The sequence below is a fragment of the Haemaphysalis longicornis genome, unplaced genomic scaffold, assembly GCF_048455015.1.
Source record: "Haemaphysalis longicornis isolate Haplotype H1 unplaced genomic scaffold, Haemaphysalis longicornis Haplotype H1 scaffold_2, whole genome shotgun sequence".
Taxonomy (NCBI): Eukaryota; Metazoa; Arthropoda; class Arachnida; order Ixodida; family Ixodidae; genus Haemaphysalis; species Haemaphysalis longicornis.
The window spans coordinates 234,921,205-234,944,180 of NW_027526295.1; the positions used below are offsets into that span (position 1 = coordinate 234,921,205).

At 47.2% G+C, this 22,976-nt stretch overlaps 1 protein-coding gene across 2 annotated transcripts in view; it reads right to left on the reverse strand.

Annotated features, from left to right (window-relative positions):
* Hwt (SH2 domain-containing adapter heavyweight) overlaps positions 1 to 22,976 on the reverse strand; it is a 253,722-nt gene that overhangs the window by 39,741 nt on the left and 191,005 nt on the right. Inside the window, exons 4-6 of one of the 2 annotated variants that reach the window (XM_077699734.1) lie at positions 10,118 to 10,324; positions 8,081 to 8,520; positions 3,388 to 3,654 (exon numbers count right to left, since the gene is read on the reverse strand). In XM_077699734.1, coding sequence (XP_077555860.1) covers positions 3,388 to 3,654; positions 8,081 to 8,520; positions 10,118 to 10,324 — 914 coding nt within the window. Of the gene's footprint in view, positions 1 to 3,387; positions 3,655 to 8,080; positions 8,524 to 10,117; positions 10,325 to 22,976 lie in introns of both variants that reach the window. The other variant, XM_077699733.1, reaches the window with a different exon arrangement.

Here is a 22,976-nt window from a genome sequence, read left to right on the forward strand (position 1 = left end):
GTTCGTCGTTGGGCAGCACATGAAAAGAGATCTCTCCACCGGCGGGGATGTCGCACTCCCTCGACGATTTGCCCGTACTACATGGGCATTTAAAAACTCAGCAACGAAATTTCATTGTAAAGTACTCGAACAAACTGAAGTTTTCAGTGGTTGTAAACTGGAAACGAGCTCGTAACAACAGCAGCAAGCCAACACCATTCCGAAACTTCTGCGACGACTGGCCCTATCTCGTCGCTGCTTGCTGTTCCTCACTCCCCTCATTTCTATTTTTACTTTTGCTGGTTGGCGATATGACGACCAACCTCCTGTCAAGGGATTAAGATACCAAGCAAGGTCGCGGCTGTACGTGCTGGAACAGTTCGTTGGCCCCGAAGAGCCTCGAACCCGAAAATTCTTCTGCGCGACAGCGAGATGTCGAGCTTGACCGGCGGTAGTTTTGTACGCATTGGCGTACACGTTTGCGTGTTTGTTCGGAACTTCAACCGTTTACTCCACCGTTCTTAGTGTCATAAAAGGAATGTGCAGTATGTTTAACGGGCATATAGCTCACTATGCAAACTGGTAAGCCTTGCCTAACTTGCGTTTGCGTTTGCCGGCCTCCGCCAATCGCAGAGCATTCTAGTGTGACATCATAGATTCTGTAGCGGGAAATGAGCTGGTGGGTTGCATGGTCATTCCCTTTTTTCCTAATTATGTAGCTTATTTGAGCGAAGTTTGTGTTAAAAGTGGTGTCAGTATGGTTCTAATGAGGGAATTTTTCGAATAAACCAAACTTGGGTTTTCTCTTCATGGCTCCTTTCAGTGTTCCGGAGACTTGCGGTCCGCTGAACCCTATCCATGTCGCCTTGCTTGTGAAAATTTTCTCTCTCTGCTTGCGCCAGGCAAGCAGAGAGAGAAAATTTTCACAAGCAAGGCGACATGGAAAGGGTTCAGCGGACCAAAGGGGGGTGATATCTCCAAATAGAAGAACCGCTGGAAGAGTACGTGCACCACCAGTGAGCGGCTGAGATACCCATAACGACATAGCTGCTGAAGATTAGAGCGATGCAGTTGGCATTGCAGCAAGGTCTAACATGGAGGGAGTTAACGCCAGCAGGTGCTGGATAACAAATTTCATGAAGAGAAAAGGCTTCTCACTTCGGCGGAGTTTACGGAAAGACTGGATGCATATCAGCAGTAAGTCTTGAATTTGCGCTGCAAGAACTACGTGCTTGGGCAAATCAGCAACGCGGATCAAATGACGCTATACTTCGACATGCCCACCACCACAACAATGGAGAAGAAGGGCGCCAAGCAAGTTCGTGTGCTGTTCTCTGACCATGAAAAAATGAGAGTGATGGCAATGCTTTGCTGCACTGCAGACAGGCACAAACTTCCCCCCTACCTCATATTTAAACGCAAGACGCTTCCGAAAGGAATCGTGTTCCCCAGTGGCGTGATTGTGGGCGCAAACGAGAAGGGGTGGATGACGACGGACTTGGTGGCCGATCGAATCGACCACGTGTGGCAGAAGCGTCCCGGTGCAAGCTTGGGACTGCGTGAAATGCTTGTTCTGGACACGTTCAGGTGTCACCTCGATGAACGCATCAAGGACAAGCTCGGCGCTTGCAACACTGACCTTGTTGTGGTTCCCGGTGGCATGACCTCGCAACTACAGCCACTGGACGTTTCGCTAAACAAGCCGGTCAAAGACCAGATTCGGGTGCTCTACACCGAGTGGCTTGATGGTGACGGCCATGAACTGACCGCCAAGCAACCAGATCAAGCGCGCTTCTCTGCAAGACTTCGCCGGATGTGCGAAGGATGCATGGTGCACGATCCCGCCTACCATGGTGAGCAAGGCATTTAAGAAGTGCAGAATTCCAAATGCTATGGACGGCACAGAAGACGACATGCTTTGGGTCGTCGAGAGCAAGAAGGAGTCGCCCGACAGCGACGACGAGTGATAACGTGCCGCCAGTGCCGCCCAACGGCACTGCCCTGGACCGTCGTCGCGGTGACTGTCTTGCCGGCGATAACCAGCAATTTTGTGCCACCTTTGGAATAACCCTTGCTTGTTCCAAGTGAGAAAAAGTTGAATTTTTGTATTAAATAATCAAAGTTTAGTGCACGTTACAATCGAGGACATAGCGGTTTTTTTTTTCTTCGGACCATGAAAAACGAGTGCGCGTTACAATTGAGGGTGCGTTAGATTTGAATAAATTTGGTATACAGCGATGAAAGAGTCAACAGAGGCATGAGGAACCTTTTGACGCTTTTTCTTGTCACAGTCTTTCCTTTGTCCACATTCATATTTTTTTTCATAGGGTCAAAAGGCCAAAGAGTAGATAAGGGCAAGCAGTAGACAAAATGCATTTCACTAAATTAAAAGTGTATCTGATTTTTGTTAAGAGGCATGAGAAAAAAAAACTGACCACAATGTCATTTCGAGTGCTACGAATAAAGACAATGCTTACTACTTGACATTCTTTGACCCTAGAGAATTCTTGAGGCAGAGACAGTATCCTAGAAAAGAGCTCAATTTTTTTCTTATTTTTATTTTTGATTGAGGGGAGGAGGGAGTTGCATTACAAATAAAGCCTAATGGCCATATTCTGAGCCTGTCCACCACTTCGTGTGTTTCCTCAACTGGGCTGAGTGCAGGGTACCGCAATGCTTTCATATGCGGTTGTTGCTTTCAAGGATCTCCTCGACTGGAGGCTCGAGTTGAGGAGGAATTCAGAATACCAGGGTAAGTTTCAGAATATCCCATCAATTACTCGAAATGTCACATGCTTTGATAATGAACCCATGCGTTATGGCAGGGCTAACTGTCAGGTGTTATACATAGCATGTCACACATGGGCATTTGCTGCAATATTATAGGCAATTAATGTCTTAGCAACAAAGAATACAGCACTTATTTGTGTCATTGAAAAAGCTTTGTACTGCGTGTGCAACTGATGACGCTATCTTTGGCTATTTGTGGCTATTCTAAAAGAACCCTCATGCTTACAGGCATAAGTTGTGAACTACTTCGGATATTCTGGCTACTCACGAAAAACGACATTTCCTCCTCCATATGGGTTTGGTGACTACAGTTAGAGCAGTAAAAAACTATAGAGAAAAGGGGCAGCACTGAACAAAATAAAATGAATTTGCAGGCTGTAGAAACGGCCTTTGAGTGCTTCGAGTATCTATCCCAGCATCCGACTATGGTGCCCGTACACGAGCCGAAATGTCTTATTTCGTCTTTATAAACACCCGTAGCCGGTGTCAGTTTGTAATTGGTGTCATGCGTTTCCCCAACCAGACGGGCTACCATCTAACTCTTGACTTTATCCCAGCATCCATTGAGTATCTATGCCAGTAAATGCAGTAACAGCCCCCCACAACCTTTCACCTCACCTTGACACCAGCATGGATGCTGCGCTTGACGGCGACAGCACCGAGAGGTGCGCCAGGGGGGTTCTCTGAGATGGGTGACTGTGGTAAGGGGTGGTTCTGGTAGATGGCCTTATCGGCCGCCGACGCTTGCTTGCTGGACGCGCCCTGCCCCCTGGTGGCTGGAATGGGCACCGAGGGGTTCCCGCTCCCGCCACTGCTCGAGCCACGTGGCGTTGGAGCCGGCAGCTGCTGTTGGCTAGAAGAGGCAGAGATGCCGCCGATGCTCCCCTGCGCGTGGCGGGAAGAGAGGCGCACTGCTGACAGGAACGTGCATGACAGGCGCTAATGGAAGTCTTGTAGCAACACACAGTTAATGGCAGCATTGATCACCTCGAAGCACCACGGAGCAAGCAATTATGAATGCCTACTCACTGCCAGCATGTAAAGAGGGCATACCAGGTGAGGTTCTCTATAGCCTGTGCTACATGGCTGTGTCAAGGGCCCTCAGAGGGTTATTGAACCGATTGAGTGCCCCATTGTAAATCCAAAGGGTGCACTTGTGGGTGAGAGTGCAATTGTCAATTGACACTTACCATGTAGCACAGGCACAACAGAGCCCATGCAATTTCATCTTGGCAAACAAAGCTGAATATTGTGAATGGAAGTTTTGAATGACAAATATTCTTGCATTTTGTCACCATAATACGGAAAGAAAACAAGTTCACCGAGGCCAATAAACAAATGCACACTGGCTTGGCTTGCAATCACTGAGTGTAATTTTTAAAATTACAAAATAAATTATTATTTTATTTGACTCTACGACAAGCTGCTAAGGAGTTAGGGTGCTACAGGCAAGTCATACTGCTCCAAGGTAGACTCAGTGCTACCTTCCTGAATGTAGGTGCTTCTTTCTTATTAATTTGAACAAACAGCTGTTGCGCAGAAACAGTATTATTTAAAACAATCTCGTTATTTAAAACGCACCGTTTTTGCATGATTCTAACGCATCCGCGATTGTAACGCGCAGGTAAGCTTAGGTAGAAAAAAAAAACAAGTTTGATGCCGATTCCACTGCGCCGATGTAAAAGACAGGACACCTCGTGCTTGGCAGACGACAATTTATTTGACGCAAGCAACTGTAGCAGAAAAAATCCCTTGTGCTTCATAGACTTACTAATCTAGTTCCTGTTGGCATTAAAACTGGAGCGAACTTTAAGGTGCTTGCTATTTCAAGTGCCTTGATCTTTGAGGAATGGGTGCACGAAAGTTACTTATGTGATGTTGACGGACTCTTTTGAATTGAGTTGGATTTTGGGAGGAGTTCATGATCTTAGCCATGCTGTCGGTTGCTTCAAAGCCAATTTTGATTTTGAGTCCAATTGTAATGTGCATACAAATTTGAAGGCTACTTTTAGTTAAAAAAGGTGTGCATTAGAATCATGCAAATATGGTATATTACCATATTTTAGCTTTAACTGTGCATGAAGGCCACTAAACACGCCTTTTTAGTTGGCATGTGTCAGTATAGTGAACTTGGTACACGAGGGTCATGCTATTTTACTTTGCACTCTGCTCAAGCAATTATCAACAAATGCATCCTTCTGATACTGTAGCAATAGCTAATTTTTCCGAATCACCACCCTTAATGCACATATTGTGTTAATAAGTTTGGTAAATTTCTATGATATTGCCACAATCTTTGTGATGCTGCCATCGCTGGCAAGTACACTCTTATATCAAGCTCAGGCGAGGTATTATAGGTAAGTGTAGAATTAGTTTTACCAGGCATTCGTTTGGAAGAAACTTATCAGCACTTGTTCTGAAGATAACAAGGGAGTTCCAGACAGTGATATACATTTTTTTAATTAAAAGAAGAAGACAATTATCCAGGGCAAAACTGAGTTGGATGTGAGTAATGGGGACTGTGCACCAGCACCAAACATTTTCTTTTTAGGCGCGTGAATTTAAACTTGGCCAGAGAACGTCAACTCAAATTTAAGCATGCACAGGATTCCCAGTTAAGAATGGCACCCCGGACAAGGCTTAAAAAATTAATGAAACTGTTATGCGGTACCGCTGAACAACAACGCACAAGATCACCGTACTTTTCAGACAACCATAATATTTCAACCAGGCTGTGGCTTAAAGAACAAATCTCTGTATATTTTTCCTGCTGGAAAGGTGAAAGTGCTGAACCCCGGTATCCGTGTAGGTACAATCCTGGTTAGTTCTACAAAATAATGACTGTTCACAGGGTCATGAGACCTTGCAAACGGTTGTTAGTTTCTAAACAATGAGCTTCTACATACTGGCTGCACCGGTCATTTATCCAAGTGAGAACCGCACTTGACCTTTAAACCACTTGGAATCCCAGCCCATGTCATTGAAAAAAATTGATCCCAAAATCTAAAGATTGCATCTTTATGCTTTCAACATAATGCAAGAACATCGAGTGTAGCAATTGTAGAAAAGTAGCGGTGCAGAGAAGTTACCGTTGATACTTTGAAGGGTGTCAATTGAAGAGTTGTAATGTGGGTGTTCAAACCAACTCTGTCTGACCTCACTTCATTTCAGGATGACTGGCCTCCGATTATCCCCCCCCACCATTTTTTGCATACTTTTTTTATTTGTGAAGCCAAGCTGTTTACTCGAGGTGTGCGAATAGTAACTTTTGCTATATAAACCAAATATTTTCAAATCAAATGGAAAAAAGTTGAACCTCGTTACAGCAAACACTGCTGTAGTGTGAATTACCGGCTATAGCGAACTAAACGTGAACTTTGGTTGGCCACGCAACAATTTCAGTCGCACTTTCTCTTTTTATAATGACACTGAAACCACGACAGCCGCATGCGATATCGGCTATGATGAAGAAATATGACCAGAAGGCTGAGAAGATATTTGGAAAAGCTCCCAACGTCCAAAACTGCAGAAGTAGAAAAGGACCCCTCTTTCATGCATGGACATTGTGCTCAAAGGTGTGAAAAGACAAAGATCACACCCTCTGTCAAAAAAATATGAAAATACAGCCACATGTTTTGTCAAACAAACTTTGTTCTGTTGCAATTTCGTGTTCTCATCTTCCGGTACACTTAGTTTTTAATAGGCAACAAGGAGACCTCATTTATAGTGGGGTGAAAGCCTAGAATAACGAACTTTTGTATCTAGGATTTTTGTGCGAATCACATTGTCGATTTGCTAGAGCCAGTTTTTACCTCTACTGTTACAATTGTCAAATATAACGAACTGATTTTCTGCCCTGATACTAACTACTTCGCCACAGCGAGTTTCGACTGTATTAAGTGACTCCCAGTAAAAAAATTGCAATTCATAACCTCTTTGCCATGCTTCATAAACTACCTGGAGAAAAATAAAAGGCTAGTTTAAAACAGTTCGCAAAACTTTCCTGCCATAAAACAAACATACAGAAGCTATCCTTGATTATTTGGTGGATTCTATATGGTGGCAGCTTTCATCTCATGAGGTGACATAAACCACAAGTGTTTCAATATTAATGAATAACTATACACTTTTGCAAGCTATGATTAAATAAATTCCCCCCCCCCCCAAAAAAAAAAAAAACAGACAGAAGTTCTATGAATGTTTGAGTCCAGGAAGGAAACTTGGCAATTGGTGCAGCGCAATGAATGAAAAATTAGCCTCAGTTATAAACCCTCACGAGCATACTCTCATGATATTGTTGATCATCACTTCTTTCAAGACCTCTATGGGCAAGCTACCTTCAAGAATGCCGTAGTGACACCTTCCTGTCAAGAAAGCTTTAATGGTGTCTAAGAGCTCGCAGCTAGACAAGTTTGTCCTTTTTTTCTATGTCCTATACAGAAAAAAATAAAGATCATTATAAGTTGAAAATAGATATTGCCGCATAACTTGGTCAGAAAACCTGGGATTGTGTGGACATACAGCCAGCCTTTCTTATCTACAGAGCGTTGTCGGGGGCAGCTTGAGCGCTACCACGTTATCGGGATACCAAAAAAAGTACGAGAGTGGACTAAGCCCAAAGCCAAGCCCAATCGGAGGCACTTGTGGGCACTCCACAAGTGCCTCCCTCTTGCCGTTTAGCCGCACGTCACCGGTGCATTGCTGGTAAGCCTGTCACCGCTAGGGGAGGACGCCGGCGCATGTCCGTAGTGGTAGATCGCAAGCGCTCGAAGTGCATTATATACGGTGCCAAACTAGCTCTAACTCACTGCAAATATGTTTTGCATGCGTTTTTCGCGGGTAATTAATCATTTTCAACAACGCATAATTTCATCTATTCGAACTGATACAAATAACTGACCATTTTCGTTTTTGAATTTCGAGATACTTCGAAAATACTCGAAGTGTTCGAGTAGTGCTGTTTGATTCGAAGCCAAATCAAATATTGCGTTATTCGCGTTAATATTCGAGAGGTTTGAGTACTCGCACACCTCCATAACTTACCCCTCCCTCTCTCCCTTCCTTTCTCCTTCCCACACTCGCGCCCATACACGCACAGAGAGAGAGAGAGAGAGAGAGAGAGAGAGAGAGAGAGAGAGAGAGAGAGAGAGAGAGAGAGAGAGAGAGAGAGAGAGAGAGAGAGAGAGAGAGGGTTTAGTTTATCGCAGAAAACAAAAACTCGGCCAACAATTTGTCCCCATTCAAGGGGGTGAGGTCCCCGCGAAAGCTGTGCTCCCCAGGCAGCCCTTACTGTCGAGCGTGCCCCACGTACCTGGTGCGGTGGCGGCTTGGGTCCGCAGGCGTCCTGGAGCGAGGACTGCCTGGTGACACCTGCGGCCTTGCGGGCCTGCTGCGCTTGGCCCACCGCCGAGGGCAGCGGGTAGAGGGGCCCCGAGCGCGGCTGCTGCAGGCCGGCCAGCAGGACGGGGCTCTGCGCCATGCGGTCCAGGTCCGTGTCCGGGTCTCGCTGCTTGACGCGCGAGTCGAAGGCCGTCTCGTAGATGTGCCGCTGCCGAGCCATCTCGTCGGCCGACAGCCCCGCCGCCCCTGCGGGGGCAGGACTCTTGCGCTCGTCGGCCCTCAGCAGCCGCAGGGCCGCGGCCGCCGGGCCAGAGTCCCAGGGGTCGCAGTACTGCACGTCGCCCGGGTCCTCGCCGCATGCTTCTGCCGCCGCCGCCGACGCTGCTGCTGCTGCTGCTGCCGCGACTGGTACTGCTGCGGAGGCCGACCAGCAAGGAGAAAAGGTGGCATCGTCTGAATGCTAGGTTGGCAGAACTTTGCCGAAATATAGAGGGTAATTATTAACCACGCATCGTGTTTGTGTGCTAATACGACCTATTAAAGAAAAATGAGACTGCTTGACCAAATGAAAGTTTGTTCAGTTCTATTTTGAATTTTGGGGGTTTAATGCGCGGAAGCTATACCTGGCTTATAAGGCGGGCCATCGTGGACGACGCCAGATTAACTTTTGACCACCTGGGGATCTTTATCAACACATCTCCACACACGGGCGTTTTCACTTTGCGCCTCCATTCGGAAAACCGCCATTGCGGCCGGGATTAAACCCACGTCCTAGGACTCAGCAGCACAATGCCTATAGCCACTGAGCCATCATGGAAGGTCGGTTATTTGCCAGCTCAATTATACGCCATGACATTATCGGCTGTGTATTTTCAAGCAGAGTGTCTCATATACAGCTGCCGCCGTATTGGTCAGTGGCCGTTCCAGAACCATCCCGTTTTTCGCGGCCTGAGTATGTACAGCTGTCGGGGTGAAGCACTGCAAATCTCCTTGTTATTAGAAGAGCTGGCGCTTGCAGCTAGCTTACTCCAATTACGCGGCACAAATCTGACACTCACGTCTCATACAAGCATGGAAAGAACCACAAAGTGCCTTCTGTCCTACGCATGCTGGGAACAGAGCACAGCAAACTACTACTTTCTGAGGATTAAGCGTGACTGCGTGAAAATAATTCTTGATAGTCACCATTCATGCAAATGCACCCATATAGCTACAAAGAAAGGTAATACAACCTTATCAGACACCCTTATACAACTTTTCAGGTGAAGAAAAACAACACTAATCCTGGATAAGCTAAGCACGGGGTGATTGTTTCGTCAACTGCAAAGACAGCGAAAAAGTTTTATTGCTTTCCTTTACAGCACTATGGCAGCATACAATCAAATCATAATTCTTTTGTTAGAAATTTACTCTACCTGCAGAAGCATTCCCTAAACATTTAAGATCTTGTTTGCTAGCGTCTCAGGCGCTCTTTGCAGCGTAGGCTCAAGGAAAGCAGATTTTATTTTCCCCCCGGCTGAGCATCGCAGTAAACTGGGTGCATTCAGTTCCTCAGGCCAACATCACCAACAACCGTTTATGCATTATGTTGTATTTAGGTGCCTTCTCATCTAATCACCAACAACAGCTCAAGTATTGTTGAATTTATTGATTGATTGATTGTAGGGTTTAACGCGCCGATGCAACGCAGGCGATGAGGCGCGCCGTAGTGGAGGGCTCCGGATTAATTTTGACCACCTGGGGATCTTTAACGTGCGCCTAAATCTCGTACACACGGGCGTTTTTGCTTTTCGCCTCCATCAGAAAAGCGGCCGCCGCGGCCTGGAATCGAACCCGCGACCTCGTGCTCAGCAGCGCCACGCATTAGCCACTGAGCCACCGCGGTGGATCCATTGTTGTATTTAGGTGCCTTCTCGTCTTGTCTTTAACCTAACCACCCATAAAACAACAAGCCAATAACCAGCTGAGAGCACAGTGCCGGGGAAGACCGAAACCGAAGGCGACTGACCAGTTTCATCCGCTGCCTTGGATGCCTTGCTGTTGCTGCTGCCGAGTTCAGAGTGTGCCGCGGAGGAAGCCGAAGCGGATGTCGACGTGGAGGCTTGCGACTGGTGTGGCGGTGGAGGCTGCGGGCTAGACTTGCTGCCGCTGAACCGCTGGCAGTCGGCCGCGCTCTTGGATGAGCCGCTGCCGATGCTCGGGGACGTGGGTGCAGCTGCGCACAAGAAAAAGAAAGGCGTGCTCAATACAACCACTTGCATGGCTTCCGTTACGACTACATCAAATTATTGTGCACCTCAATTTTTATCTATGGCAGAGCAAGGAGAAACGGATAATTCGGGGAGATGGAAAAGAAAAGCGCTGTGGCCACAGATCCCCGAACAGCTACAGGCTACTGTTCCTGTCCCATACTGTTGTACGAGACAAGACCCATGTTTCAACCGAGTTCCTAGAGCGTGGAAGTGCTGCACAGGAAGTAACAAAAGCCACAATAAATAATAAGGCACATTTTAGAAGAAATTTTCGTGTACAAGTAACGTTGGCTTAAAGAATGAGATCGAACTGTTAATACTATATATATATATATATATATATATATATATATATATATATATATCCGGCCTCAGAGCTCTTGTAAATATAAACCCTCGCTTTAAAGTCGAGAGAGAAGCCGCTGTGGGGATAGCGTAATTGGTTAACGCACCGCACCGGTTATGCGGAGATGTGGGTTCGAGTCCCGCTCCCGGAAAAACGGCGGATTTTTTCTCGACTTATATTTTCGCTTATTTATCAATGAATCAAAGAAACGTGACAAGCACACGTCATGCGGCCCTATTATATATTTCGAAAAAAAAAAAAAAAAGCCGAATAGCACTGGCAATGACGACTGCAACCTTGATATATATATATATATATATATATATATATATATATATATATATATATATATATATACATATAAGACAGAAACAGGTAAAGAATTTGGTAAGAAAGAAAGAAAGTGGAGAAAAAATGACCGCCAGGTGGGATCCGAACCCACGACCTCCAGAATACCGGTCTGGTGCGATGACCACTACGCTACCGGCGGGGCTGTTTTCCCCTCCACTTTCTGAGGTATTTATGTTAAGGTGTTTTTGTTTCGTGCACTTGGGGGTGGTAGCCAGCGCCACTCGGACAACCCTGGGTGAAGGGGACCTTCTTTTTAACCCCCGGGCCGTGACTCGAGTGTCTACGACATGTTCGACCAGCGTTGAACCCTCTTAAGCTCCCTATGGCACCAAGACTGCCAGAACAGAGGCCCTCGCTATGCATGTAGCGGCGAAACAGAATAGAAATGAGGGACTTGTTGAAATAAGACAGAAATAAGGGTTGGCAGTCAAGAAAACCTTGGTAAGCAAAGGGGAGGATGTGGTATGTCATTGAAACAGATAAAGGATTTGGAAAGATAGAAAGAAAGTGGAGAAAAAATGCCCGCCGGGTGGGATCCGAACCCACGACCTCCAGAATACCGGTCTGGTGCGACCGGTATTCTGGACCTACCGACCGATATTCGACGAGAACGCTCGAGGTCCACTTTATTTGCGAGCGCCGCCGGGCACGGCCCCAAAAAAACAACAACCGTTCCAACAGCGGAGATGATGAACACCCGTCGAGATGGAAGATGAAATGAGATGATGAACGCGCACAATGTAGAAACTAAAACGAAGCATAAAAGGGCTATTGGCGGCTCCCGTTGCTAAATCTCTCGTATGCCAAGCTTCGAACAAGGTAGTGACCTCGATTGCTGCCAACGTTTCAGCAAAAAGACTTGCCTTCGCAAGGGCAAGTCTCTTTGGCGACGAAGGCAAGTCGCTTTGCTAAAACGGTGGCAACAAACGAGGTAGCTACCGCGTTCGAAGTTTTCTTTTCTCGTGTTCCCTACCATCCGGGGACCTTTAACGAGCACTAAAATCTCGACTCATGGGCGTTCCCAGCGCCCCCCCCCCCCCCGACACACGCACGCACGCACGCACACACACACACACACACACACACGCACACACACACACACACACACACGCACGCACGCACGCACGCACGCACGCACGCACAAACGGGCAGTTGCAGTCGGAACTTAACCCGTGTCCTCGTGATCAACTGCACAACGCCTTAGCCACTGCGAAGGGTGAATACCACCATACTGAAAGTGTTAATATTAAAACATTTACTTGACTGCATCGGACAGTTCGCACTGCATGGACAGCCAACTATCATGAAATAGTTTTGCCTCAGCAGACAATTTGTAAAACTTTTAGCCTTTATATATATGATAACGGGCCGATTCTGGCATATTTAGGCTGTGATTTAGGACAGCCGAAATGCTACCTGCGAATTAATCATTATAACAGAGTTGCCCAAAAGAAGAAAATAGCAAGTTCTACTCGTGCCCGCTCACATTCCTGTGTTCACATATCATTTGCCATCATCCAAATGTGGATGGACAGGCCGCTCGCAACCCACATTAGGCAAAAACAAAATCACGACAAAAGAAATTATGCGCAAATATGATGCCATTCGTTCCAGGTGCACGCCTCATTTGGTTCCCTTGCGTCATTAGCGGGCCCAAATGGATCTTCCCTAGTCTCTTTAACGTGTACGCATCACACTTTTCTTCCTGCACCTATCGTCCTTTTCCCCATTCAGCGCGGCACCACGGAAGGCCGTTGCAGTTCATACACACAGACATCCGAGCATGCATCCGAGCGACGAGCCACGCACGAGACCTCTGCCGCGCTGCTCCACTGCGCAGGCGCGGAGCCTGCTGAAACCACGCGCCCTCTTTCTTATCCCCTGAATTATCGTTCGCTCTCCCCGCTCGTCGCTCCCTCTTGTGGCAACTTCAGATACGCGCAGATTTCTTGTCTTCGTCCCTCCAGGTCCTCGCCTACTCAAAAAAGAAACGCGACACAAACAAGCTTACAGGCCTCAGGGCATCGCGAACAACTAACTCGAAAAAGTACGGTTCGGTGAAGTGGGCTGGAGCTGTCGCTGGGACAGCAACCATTACCGGCAGACCAGCGGACGCGGAGCTAGGACCGGACGCTCTCACCTACTGACTTCCCTACAGCCATTTCCACCTACGTACCTTTCCCCTTTCTGCTTAACTCACCTTCGAGGAAGCCAAAAAACTGCCCGCGGCATGACACGCCTTCAACCGGACGAACGTTCCCGTTCGATCGCGGAGATCCTGGGTTCTACGTCGTTTCATTTCATTTAGTTTGGCGCTTTCCTTCTGCGCAAAGCGTTCTCTTCGCCGACCACGCCCCGCACCCGCGTCTTCGCCGTTGCAAGAACGGCTCCTTCGTTCTTGGCGTGGGCGCTTTGCCCGCTTGCGTTCCCAGATAAACCGTTCCCTTATCCCCGGTCGCAAGGGCGGCCAAAAAGCCATGCCAAAAAGGTCCAATCGCGAGGGCAGCTCCGGGAAACAACTGGAGATACCACAGGGCGCCCGGGCCGAGAATGCCAGGGGAGTCAATTTTCTCCCACGACAAGCTCCCACGCTTAAGCCAGAACAAGCGTCGATGGAGCGGATCGCTGACACACGAAAGCTTACTCGCCGGACGCGAGAGAGCTGCTTTCTCGGCGGAACCGAACGCGGCTTGTGCGCCCGCCTAGAAAAGCTGCGAGCCAACAGCGGGCTAGTGCTTCCCAAGGGGGCGGATTACGGGGCTGATGTTATAGGTTGCCAGACGACTGCGTCGAGACGTTCACGAGGATTTGAGAGTGAAAGGATCTCCTTGGTCGACAGGGGGAAGACGCTAGCGTCTGGTAACGAGAGCTCAAAACACATAAGGCGCATCTCAACATGGTGACGTCGCATATACTCCACCAGTTTACTGAAATCCGCTAATCCTGAAATAGCTAAAAGCCTACACGAGTGCGTACGTGACAATCAGCAAACTTTTGCTGCAAGCAGAGAGAAATTACGTTCTTTGTGTATCTTAGTACATATACCAATATATTCTCTAACTAAAGCCAAAAAAAGTTTCAGTGTACGCAGAATGATTGTTTTTATTCGAAAAGAAAAAAAAGAAACAAATAAATCAAGGCCACGCAAAATTGGCGCTAATGATTTTCAACCGTGGGTTACAGAAAATTAGTTCCTGCGACACGTTTACCGAATTTATCCTCCCATTGGCAACAACCCGAAGTATTCATTATGACGAGTAGGATGTAATCGATGCCATTGGCCGTTGTGAAAGAAGCACATGCGAACCCTTTCCGCATGCTGGACATTTACGGTTTGGAAGTTCTGGCTATAATACAGATTTCATATCCGGTAATTTAATTATGAGAAATGCATCCGGCATCCTTCCAGCCTCCCTTCCCCTATCCGCAGCCTCCTGACTGAAGAAAGCCGCTCGCAGGCGTTCACGTGAGTCAGTAGCTAGCGCAATGTGAACGAGCAAGCTACATTTCATTCATAAAAATGAGGGAGCTCACAGTAGCGCGTCACGCTTGTAGCGAAGCTGTGCGCAACCTTCGCGACCACCACGAAGGCTTAAGCCCACGATTGCAGCCGATATGCGTCTTATTCGCTACCACAACGACCTTTACTCCATCATTGTTGCGATAAATGTGAGCTTCTTCCAGTTTTTCGGAAGTTATGATCATTGGACATCACCCTGGAGGGGCGTGCGCTACGACGTGTCTTTCTCGTTTCGAGGAAGTGTTGCCACGATTATACGGTGAACGCTGGGTCTTTTGGGCCAATCTCACTAAGTGTGTATGCTGGGCTTGACAAACGTGCGCAGGGGACGCTGGGCGGTCGTCGTGAGGCACGTGCACATTAGCGCTAGGCATTTTCTTGGTTTTGTTAACTGCCGGGCGGTCGCCGCGAGGACCGCGCTTACGTGCACGCGCTCGGCAGTTTCTTGGTATTTTTAACTGCGGACACGAAAGATTACGATTTGCTAAACAGCTTCGCTGTTAAAAAGGCCGCGTAAAACCGTTCACCGTCTTATCGCCGGAGAGTGACTGGTTGGACACGCCCTGCTCATTCCGCCTCATGCTCCCGTTTTTAAAACGTACTTACTGACACTGGCAAGTCGCCGCCGCAAAGTCGCCTCCGGACGATGGCTCAGCACAAATGCTTCCCTACTTACGTAGTCGGTGTTGCTTGCAGCGAAAGCTCGCTTAGACACAACGTGCAGAGACAAAAATTAGAGCCCCTCTATACTACTGCAAAAATGGAAGACCAGCGACGCGTTATTGCTGGACAACTATATTTAACCAATGAAGGTTAAAACACCAACACATAACCAACCTTACTCCCTCCGTAGACGGCCCTGTATTGACAGCGGACGGGAATTCTGTAACGTTCACAACTTCACTGTGACCGAACTAACCACGACAAGTAAATGACACTCAGCGCAATAATAGAGGCGCCTTAACGGGCGATTTCAAACCGATTGTTTCCCAAGATACCTACATTAGATTGAGAGCTGCAGAGCATTTTACACTAGCTCTGGAGTGAGCGCGTGCGATTCTTTGTCGACGCGGCCCGATAGACGCACAAAATTTTCGACAGAAGCTAGCGCGAGACAGCTTCGGTGTAAAATGTCGTTCTGAAGGTAACCAAGCGGAATTCACCGCATTTTGAACGGTCCCGACGGAGGTGAAAAACAAAAACGCCCGTGTGTCTAGATTTCGGACCACGTAAGCATCTCAATCTGGTGTAACTCCATCTGTATAGCCTTCTAATGTGGCACGCCTCAATGCCCCCAGGTGCAGCTTGTGCGCGTAAAACATCCAAAATAATATTTGACGAAAAAAAAAACATTTCAAGTTTGGAAGGGGTTGCACTTCCCAGTTGTAAGTTGACCACGATGCTAGATAATAAAGCCAAGTTACGAACCAAAGCTCGCTTAGAGACAAGGTATAGAAGAATCGCGGGCCATCTTCACTAACGTGAAATCTGGGAATGGGTGAAGCATGCAGTGTATAAGTGTATTCAAAGATTGTAAGTCTCTCTCTTGCCACGCGGCGATCGTTAATTGGGCGCCGGAGAAGCGCCGGTAGGAGGAGCAATCGCGCGCTTGCTGAGGCGGTCGCGCCCTCTGTTCTCTTGCGTTGAGCCTCACCCTCGGGGCTCGTCCTCGGCGATCAAGGAGGCCCCGTCACCAGGTAAGTATGCTTTTTCTTGCTTCGACCGACCACCCGACCCGATCAGGCACAGCGTCGAGAGCCGGTGGGTACTTGAGTGTAACACAAATTATAACCCGTCTACAAACAGCTTCTGCTTGAGCTTGACGATAGCTGAAGCGGACAAGGAGCGTTCCAGAAATCTTTAAATAATGTTAGTTTATTTTGAACGGGTTTTATCCGTTATACACTTTTCTTTTAGTACGCGTTACGTTCTAGGGCGAGGCGTTGGAAAACGAGTCTCCCAGTGCTTTAGTACCGTGATTACATAAGACGCGACGACGACATGAGAAGTCGGCAGCCCGAGCCCCTAAGGGGTTTCGCCCCTAAAATGTCGTCTTAAAGTAGCTAAGCTGACCCGGCCGCATTTTGAACGGTTCTGATGAAGTTGAAAAACGGAAACGTCCGCCAGTCGAGATTTGTGCGCACGAAAATATCCCCATGTACGTATTGACCGCTAGACGCCCTAAACGCGTAGTTACATGCCGGTAGCGCCATTAAAAAAAATGGCAAGAACAAACAGGCCGTATAAAACTAACCTTGGAGACAAATATAGCTCTTTAAATCTGCCGAACACCACAACGTAAGAAAAATGAATCATTTTCTTTGTGTACGGCTACGAAATTTCAATGAAACACTATGTTTATTTTGCTAAGGCTATTGCACTTGGCCGACTAGAAGAAGATCGCATTTTACATCATTTTAGATGAACGAGCACCCCTTCTTTCTGAAACTTCATAATGCATCCTTGCGGAATGTAGAATCAGGACTCCTTTTTCAAGATTGCCTCGGGTAGTTACCGAGCGAGGAAGTGGGAGAAAATCAAGAAGAAAATAAACTTGAGAAACGTCACTGCTATACTTTGCGGGGAAATTCACCGTTCGAAAACTCGCGCATATCGACTCCGTATCACCATGCGCGACCACGTAAAACGACAAAAACCACGGAAATTGCCAGGGAGAGGAAATCGCATAAGTATTCCCCGCGAACATCGACCAAAGGAAAATACCGAGCAAATAAGCTGATGAACACAGGATAGGCGGTACGAACACCCTTTGAAGGAAAAAAAAACCCTTATGAAATTCTGTAGGAAGCCCTAAAACGAGTAGGAAGCCGGGGACGGAGTGAAGGAGGAATGGACAACGAAAAACACAAGGAGAAAGAAAAACAGCGACACCGGCGAGGATAAATGGGTTATAAACTGCCGAGATTACGGCCGAGATGGAGGAAGATATAGGCAAATAAAGGGCGGAGGGCCCCGGCCGGGTTCTTTATTCTTCCCCTATCTCTCCTCTTTTCACATCTTTCGGAAAAAAGGAGATGGCCCCGAACACTCATCTTTCCCGCGTGCTTCCAGAGACCTCCAAAGAGTGCCCACCTTCCCCATGCCACCCCAATCGCGCTCAAGTGCGTCGTCCTTAGTTTTCGTCGTGTGTCTTTTTTTATCTCCTGTCTCGTCTTATTTACGGATCTCGAAGAGAGCCCCGAAATGGTTTTCTAATACGCCGGGAGGAAAATTACATTTCTTCGCGACACACAGTCAAGCACAACGATGCCAGCCTTTTTCCCCCATCGGCCTACTCGACAGTAGGTGTCTCCTAGGAGCCTCATTCACTTTCCTCTCCTCTTCCCCGGTAATCTTTTCTCTGTGCACACAACTATATATATATATATATATATATATATATATATATATATATATATATATATATATACACTCTCGAGGCCACGAGGTGATAGAGGAAAGACGACACGACATAGGGTCTATACAGCCAATCTTCGTAGATAGCTCTGAAACATAGAAAGAAAAATTCGACGACCGGGCAGGAATGCATATTACTAAAAAATACAACAAATTAAAGTGAATCGCCCAAAAACTTATCCTTACGATCGATCAGGCAGGTTGTTGGGTACAATCGCACCCCGGTACTTTTGCATCCTGTTTGTGCTTTCACCCCACATTAGCCGCGTCTGTTAGAAAACACCGAGCCCACCGTTACGAACAATCTCCGTCCGTTAAATGTACTGTATCTTGGCCCCTTCGGAAGCCGTGACATGACTCCCCTACGGAAAAAACAACTGAACCGTACTGCCGAGGCACTTACGAACCAACCTACCGAACATAGCGGTAAGCGACTTATACCTTGGCAGGCTGAACACGCATACTGGCCGGAAATGTTTCTGTTGTTTTTTAGAGGCACGAAAGCTTAGGAGGAGTGGCACAATTAATGGTAATGTTTACCAATCGTCCTCGCATTTGAGCGGCTTTCCCGGCTTCGCCTAAACCACCCACTGAAACAACGCCTCCTGTAAAGCGTGCATCCCCACAAGCAGACTCAATATGCAAGAAAGTCAGCTTTAAAGAAACAAAAATTTCAGCTATCTGAACATAAAATCAAGCGCGAATGGACAAAGAAATTGTTTCGCAGCATTTAAGTGCCAAAATTCAACACTCATGCTTGCAGTCACAAAATAGGCATATAAAAAATAAAGGTCGTGTTAGTATAAAATTGCACACGGTAAAAGAATTCCTTGGGGTTTGTGTGTGACAGAACAGACATCTCATTTACGGCATACACGAGTACTTTGCACCAAATATAAATTCTTGTGCATGTCCGTTACAAAAAATCATCTTAATTTATTTAAACTTAAAACAATCGTTTTGGAGCAAATGTAGTAGAATCCAGGTAGCGACATATTAAGACATACTGACCGGGGAATACAAAAATCGCAGCCCACAGCGATAGCCGGCGCTAGCGGAGAGTACGATAGCTACAAATGCCGCAAGGCTACCTTGTTTGTGGAAAACCTGTCCGCACAATGAATAACGCACGGATCACAGCATAAAGGCGCACGTAAACCAATAGTCCCATCGCACCAATCTTACTCCGATTATTTATCCGCCCGTCGCTTCTTCAACATCAAGAATATGAGTGACTACGAGAAGGGCTGCCTCGATCGCGATTTAAAGTAGGTAAAAAGGAGGTACACGCTTCTAGCAAATCTGTTTATTCGTCGACGCTTCGGTCGGATGACGGCCTTGAGAAAGGTCGGCATCCGACCGAAACGTCGACGAATATACAGTTTTGCTAGAAGCGTATGCCCCCTTATGTCTTATGTATGTGCGTATATATATATATATATATATATATATATATATATATATATATATATATATATATATATAGGGAAAGAGAGAGCGAGAGAGAGAGAGAAGGCATGATGAAAATGACAGAAAGCGGAAAACAACTTATCCGGTTCGCAACGATGTTCGCTACTAAGGGAGCAAATACAGAACAAAGACTTAGGGACCGGGCCCTTTTTGCCCCGCTCTGTGTCTAAATGGAGACAGTCTGAAAAACAACATTTGGGGTGATAATTTAGCGCCTGTACTTTAGCGCTGTAGTCTTCAGCTTGTCGCTTATAACAACTTATTTTCAAACTTTGTCGCCTGCGTATCCGCTTTGAGAACCTGCTAGATGGGAATCTTCTTGGCCGGTACATCCGCTGGAAAGACCCGTTTTCTGCAATGCGGTGTCAGCCTAAGCTCTGGACGAATAACAGTTGCTTCCGGCCAATTTAGTACCGCTCGACGTGCAGGTCCCGAGCGATTTGTTAGGTACGGAGCGACAAACTAACGAAAAGGGAGCGAAGAAAATTGGAAGAAAGCACTTTTATCGAAGCGCACAAGTGAGAGATGCTTTTATTTTGATAAAATACGCTACCGTAGTTAATTCCCCAATAACGGTACTGTAGAAAGTACCACTTACTTCGGCTGTCATGAAGCGCCTTCTTTCATTTTCATTGAACGTGCACGCAGAAAGCAGAAAGCAAAAAGGACCGTCGTCAAACAACGGCCACGCCTGACAGCTCAGCTCCTGGAAGATTAGCGCGGACCAGGTTCTAGCTGTGACTAATAATCCCTGTCACTATTCATTATTTTTGTTGTGTATGCTCTTACCGCCATTTTATAATCTGTCGCTGCATCAACGTATTTTTTGGCTCCTTTGTTAAAAATTACACCAGCGCAAGCCTGTGAGTGGTTGCTCATATATACATTTTTTTTGTGTGTTTGAAAACATTTTATATTTACGCACTTTACTGGTTACGCAATTTTTACGGCTTATTCGAGTTTCTGTGGGAACCTAAAACCGAGGTCTTCCCCGCCGTCCATAATTATGTCGTTCCTAATGGCTTCATTAGGAGTACCTTTACTCATGTTGCCCCTGGCCAAAGATTAATTGTAGCGCAGACTGAACTTAGCGTTTCTCCTTCGCCAGTCTGTCTTGTTCTTCCCTCGACAACCGCATCAACGCTCCAACAAGAACTAGCTAACTTTAGTTTCCAATTATCAAATGTGCGGAAGAATGACTAAGTTCTGCACATATACCATAATCGTCGTACCACTCAGCGCTTCCTACACTGCGCATATCCCATAATCGTCGCACCACTCAGCGCTTCCTAAACTATACATATCACATAATCGCCCTAAAACTCAGCGCTTCCTACACTGCACATATTCCATAATCGTCGTACCACTCAGCGCTTCCTACACCGCACGTATCCCGTAATCGCCGTACCACTCAGCGCTTTCTACGCTGCACATATCCCATAAACGTCGTTCCACTCAGCGCTTCCTACACTGCACATATCCCATAATCGTCGTACCACTCAGCGCTTCCCACACTGCACATATCCCATAATCGTCGTACCACTCAGCGCTTCCTACACTGCACATATGCCACAATCGTCGTACCACTCAGCGCTTCCTACACTGCACATATCCCATAGTCGTCGTACCACTCAGCGCTCCATACACTGCTCATATCCTATAAACGTCGTACCATTCAGCGCTCCATACACTGCACGTATCCCATAATCGCCCTACCACTCAGCGCTTCCTACACTGCACATATGCCATAATCGTCGTACCACTCAGCGCTTCCTACACTGCACATATCCCATAATCGTCGCACCACTCAGCGCTTCCTACACTGCACATATCCCATAATCGTCGTACCACTCAGCGCTCCATACACTGCTCATATCACATAAACGTCGTACCACTCAGCGCTCCATACACTGCCCATATCCCATAATCGTCGTACCAGTCAACGCTTCCTACACTGCACATATCCCATAGTCATCGTACCACTCAGTGCTTCCTGCACTGCACATATCCCATAATCGTCGCACTACTCAGTGCTTCCAACGCTGCACATACCCCATAATCACCGTAACACAGCGCTTCCTACACTGCACATATCCGATAATCGTCGTACAAATCTACGCTTCCTACTCTGCACATATCCCATAAACGTCGTGCCGCTCAGCGCTTCCTACACCGCACGTATCCCGTAATCGCCGTACCACTCAGCGCTTTCTACGCTGCACATATCCCATAATCGTCGTACCACTCAGCGCTTACCACACCGCACATATCCCATAATCGTCGTACCACTCAGCGTTCCCTACATTGCACATATCCCATAGTCGTCGTACCCCTCAACGCTTCCTACACTGCTCATGTTTTGCAGTAGGGCAGTGAATCCTTCACTTCTGCCTTCGCGTGACTCGTGCCCGATCACAAAAGCCAGTGCACACGGAGGCACACAAAGGCGGGCACCAGCTCATTACGCTAGGCAAACTGGGCCGAGTGCGGCGGTAGCCTCTCGAGGAGGAGGCCCCGAGCGGCCGGCCATCAAAGGAGAACCTGTTTAAAGGATGGCAAATCACGCAGAGCGGAGAGCGGCCTTTGGTTGGCCAGCCTAATTACGTTAAAATGAGAAGGCAGGGCTTTAGAGAGGCCGGCGCCTGTGAATTTTAAGGGCCTGGCACGAGAAACCGCATTAGCATATTACACGAGCCACAAAAAACTCTGGCCTTCTTCACCCGCGCCCTCGCTCCGCCGGAAGGCTAATGAGAGGACAGAACCAAATGGGAGAGACGAAGACACCAAACGAAAAGTTTGGGAGAACCGGCTTTGCAAAGGAAGGACCAGATTAGAAGCTTTGCCAGCGTGCGCGAGGTGAATGACAAGCAGTGCCAGGAAATGTTCGGAAAGCAAGGCCGAAATGAGAAAGTTCCGTTGCTTCGTAACACTGCGGGCAGAGACCGCGTGGAGAATGCAGCTTTTTTGTACTTATTTAAATGCCCGTCCCTTCGCTTCAAGCAAGCCGGTAGTCTTTTACGGTTATAAAAAAGAACTTCCTACCCCTAACGACCGCCATTTCGTGAGACATTAATTTGCTTAAGCGGGAAATGACACTCTGTAAAAAGCATACTCGCGAAAATTGTGAGCGTGCACCGACAGACCTCATTCGTTTATACCCACTTAATTGACGTTCTGACAAGGTAACGGCGACAGCACACGTGGGGGTTGCATAATAAAGGCCCGATACTGCATGGGAAGGCGCTGACGTTTAAATGACATCGGTAGGATCGAAACCGAGGAGGTTCATGAAATTTGCAGTAGCTCCCGAGTGGGAATTATCAGATAATACGTAAGGATTCTTTTCAGGGGTTTAGCTCCGCACACACACCTCTATGTATGTTCGCCTTGGAGGCCCTAGACTTTTATCAACCGGAATTTTATTAAATAAAGGGAATTTTAATAAATGCCACACAAGGTCCGTGTATACCCATGGGAAGCACGCGTCACCTGTTAAAGACGGGCGGACGGA